This window comes from Peromyscus eremicus, chromosome 17 (assembly GCF_949786415.1).
Source record: "Peromyscus eremicus chromosome 17, PerEre_H2_v1, whole genome shotgun sequence".
Lineage (NCBI taxonomy): Eukaryota > Metazoa > Chordata > Mammalia > Rodentia > Cricetidae > Peromyscus > Peromyscus eremicus.
This window is the reverse complement of record NC_081433.1, coordinates 51,756,302-51,760,084: the sequence shown is the minus strand read 5'-3', so window position 1 is coordinate 51,760,084 and position 3,783 is coordinate 51,756,302. Positions and strand designations below refer to the sequence as shown.

At 41.6% G+C, this 3,783-nt stretch overlaps 1 protein-coding gene across 1 annotated transcript; it reads left to right on the top strand.

Moving 5' to 3' along the window:
- The first annotated feature begins 1,283 nt into the window (after positions 1-1,283).
- Positions 1,284-1,806, top strand: Jagn1 (jagunal homolog 1). Its single transcript, XM_059244796.1, has one exon. It carries the CDS (start codon positions 1,306-1,308, stop codon positions 1,771-1,773), a length of 468 nt encoding a protein of 155 aa, XP_059100779.1. The 5' UTR covers positions 1,284-1,305; the 3' UTR covers positions 1,774-1,806.
- Positions 1,807-3,783: the final 1,977 nt, after the last annotated feature.

The following is a 3,783-nucleotide window of genomic DNA, read 5'->3' as shown; positions in this document are numbered from 1 at the left end:
AAGTAAGAAATAAGAGTTAAGAGTCAGCTAGTAACAAGCCTGAGCTTTTGGCTGAGTATTTATAATTAAAATTAAGCCTCTGTGTCATTATATAGGAGCAGATGGTTGGGAAAAGAAAACTCCACCTACAATACTGGTTTTGAAAAAAAAAAAGTGTTCAGCAGAAGAAAGCCTTGTTTTCTTATGATGTTGCTTTGCTGCCAATTGTCTTCCAAACAAACCCAAGTAACTCACCTTTCACCAACTTCAAGGTTCTTATTTAGTGCATGAGGAAAATTATTCAGTTGAGACAAATTAAGACTATATAAAGGGGTTATTATCACTATATTTTGTAGCAAATTATGATCATTGTTATTTTTGTGACATGTCATTATTAATTTTTTGTGCAATTATTATCTCATGATAAAATTGAGGGGCTCTAGGTTTGAAGAATGATCAGGATAATGATGGGCAAAATAATTTTGTTATTCTTTCACCTGGATCTTAAATAGGAAGGTTAGAGAAATGTTGATATCATTGGTATGTTTAATAATGTTCTATACAAGATAACACAGAAGCTACTCTAGGGTATTATTCAGGGTTCTCTAAAGGAACAGAACTGATATGATGTGTGTGTGTGTGTGTGTGTGTGTGTGTGTGTGTGTGTGTGTGTGTATGTGTGTAGAATAAACATCCCACAATTTGTCTCTCTGCATTGTAATGTGGTTCTTAAAAGCTCCTGAAATATCCATGTGGAAAAGGACCACTTCCTAGATAATCTAAAGCATCAACTGAGATCAGGGAGAACGCTTGAAGTGGTAAAGTTTAATATGAATGTCCGGTCACTGTGTGGCTGTCATTGAAGAGGCTCTTGGGACTCTGACCTTTCCTGGCTCTGCTTCCTGGTTACCACGAGCAGAGAAGCCTCTTCTTTCAGGTTTTCTCAATGCCACACTGTCTTACTGGAGGTTCATCAGCAATGCCTTCAAGAGAATATCAACTTAAACTTCCGAACGTGTGATCAAAATCAGCTTTCCATTGCTCAGCATCACCTCAGTTACTTTGTGATATGATAATGCTGTACTAACATAAAAAATAATGTGTCCAGTTTAATAGCCACAATTCACCAGATTCTCAAGTCTCAACTTCCACATAAGATTTTCTAGTTTGGGGGAATTGGCTGGGTCGGTGAGCCAGAGGGTTGGTGTGAGCGGCCTGGAGTTCACTTCTACATGATGGCATCTCGGGCAGGCCTGTGAGCGGTCGGCACCGATGGCAGTGACTTTGAGCACTGGGAGCGCGTTGCCATGCACTACCAGATGAGGTATGAGTGTGATGCTCAAGTATGAAATCAAGAAGCTGATCTACATCCATCTGGTCATATGGCTGCTGTTGGTTGCCAAGATGAGTGTGGGGCACCTGAGGCTCTTGTCACATGATCAGGTGGCCATGCCCTATCATTGGGAATATCCATATTTGTTGAGCATTGTGCCGTCTCTCTTGGGCCTTCTCTCCTTCCCTGGAAACAACATTAGCTACCTGGTGCTCTCCATGGTCAGCATGGGGCTCTTCTCCATCGCTCCCCTTGTTTATGGCAGCATGGAGATGTTCCCTGCAGCACAGCAACTCAACCGCCATGACAAGGCCTACCGCTTCCTGTTTGGTTTTTCTGCTGTCTCTGTCATGTATCTGGTGTTGGTCCTGGCAGTCCAAGTTCATGCCTGGCAACTGTACTACAGTAAGAAACTCTTAGACTCTTGGTTCACCAGCACACAGGGGAAGAAACGTAAATGAAGCCTGCCTGATGGACTTCTGAGGGGCGAAACCTGGGTCCATTGAGCAGCTGAAGGGAGCTGTTCAGAATCTCCATAGACTGTAGCATCTGTGATGGTGGCACCTAGTGCACACTAGGCACATTTTGGCCTGAAGTTCTCTGTTACCATCTGCTGAGATGACAGAGCTGTAGTATTTAATATATTCTTGACTAACTGCAACTGGGTGACCAGCAGCTGTGGAACACTTCAACTGGTTGAAGTTGAGGCCTCCAGGGTTTGGTTTTACCAGACTGAGCCTTATCCTTGCCTTCTCTGGGTCATATTCCTTCACTTCCATTTACCACCTCTTCACCACTAATACTAAAAGAGATCTGGAATAAATCAGTACATGAAATTCTCCTTCAATCTGTATGTCATGGGACAGGCAACATTTGGGAAGTTGCTTCCCCTACAGGCTTCTCTGTTTACTGCAAACCATTTTAATTAAAAAAGAACCTCAATAAAGTTAAGACTATCCTCCTGGAGCAGGCGCGGGGGGGGGGGGGGGGAAGGGGAGATCTAGTTTGCTTTCTATTCTATTGCTGTAATAAATAACTGGCCAAAAGCAACTGGGGGGAGGAAAGGGGTTTATTTTGCTTATACATCTTGATCACAGTACATCATTGAGGGAGACACAGCAGGGGCATGGAGGCAGCATCTGGCCAAGAGTGTGGAGGAATGCTTCTTTCTGGCCTGCATTCCATGTCTTGCTCAGCTTTATTTCCTATTCAACTCAGGACTACCCTCATAGGGGTATCAATGCCCACAGCTGCCTGAGCTTTCCCCAAATCATCCATTAATCAAGGAAATATCTTACAGACTTGACTACAGGCCAATGAGGTAGAAGCCTTTGCTCCCCGCGGTTCTTCTTTGCAAATGGTGCCAGCTTGTGTCAAGCTAGCAGAACCCCAGCTAGCACAGACGGAGACTTTTTCACATTTCAGAACCTGTTCTTTTCTAAGACCTTTGCAGGTTAGAGTGATCAGAAAACTAACCAAGACCATGGTTAAGCATTTCACTAAAACTGTGCCAAGCACTGGCATAGCCTATAGCTTCGTATTATAAAATGTAGTCACTTCCAACTCTTAATATTTAGTACAATTAAGTTTTAATTTGTATTGGTAAAATAAAATTAATGTGTTACTATTTGAATAACATTGTACTCATGTCAGAATATTATATGCTAAAGTATATTTATTTGAAAAAGTAGTTTGTCTTACTTCAATTTGTTCAAAGGATAAGTGAATGCCCACGGAACAGGTGAACAGATTTTATCCTTGAGCTATGTAATAAATGAAGAGTATCATAACTGTCAAGGGATGCAGAAACATCCACGTGGGGCTGACAAATGATTTTCCAGTGAAATAGCATTGAGACACATTGCGGTTTGTCAAAACATTGCAGATTAGTCCTTGTTAAGGTTTAGTGTGTTTCCTAGAGTAAACACAGCAGTTACCATCAAAGCTGTCAAATCACTACTGATGGAATGCACCATTAACACTCCTTCATTTCTAAAAAAAACCCAAAAAACCCACACATGTGTTTTAACACATTCTTTTCTGCGATCTCATTTTTCTAATTTTCCAAACATAGGCCATTTTTATCCTGCTCTTTATGAAGGTGTAGCTGGTATCCACATGCACCCAACTTACTTCCCTATAGTTGGTGTTACCGTGAGCTGTCTCCATATGCTCTGCATACCAGATCTTAGACCAGTCCCATTCTATCCCCTCTCTGTGCTTGTTCCTTTAGTAGTTTGACAAGTAGCTTGGTTTCATCACATAAATCTCATTCCCTAATGAGATTTCATCACCAGCAACATCATATGGTGGTTTATGGGTAGATTAAAGATGAGTAAGCTACTCTACTGTATGAGAGATTTATGCAAATGAAAGTAAATGCTACATAATAAGGTCCATGGGTGAAGTATTACAATCTACCACACAGTACAAGCAAGGCAAGGGGAGCATTGTTCAGGCAGACATCTTAG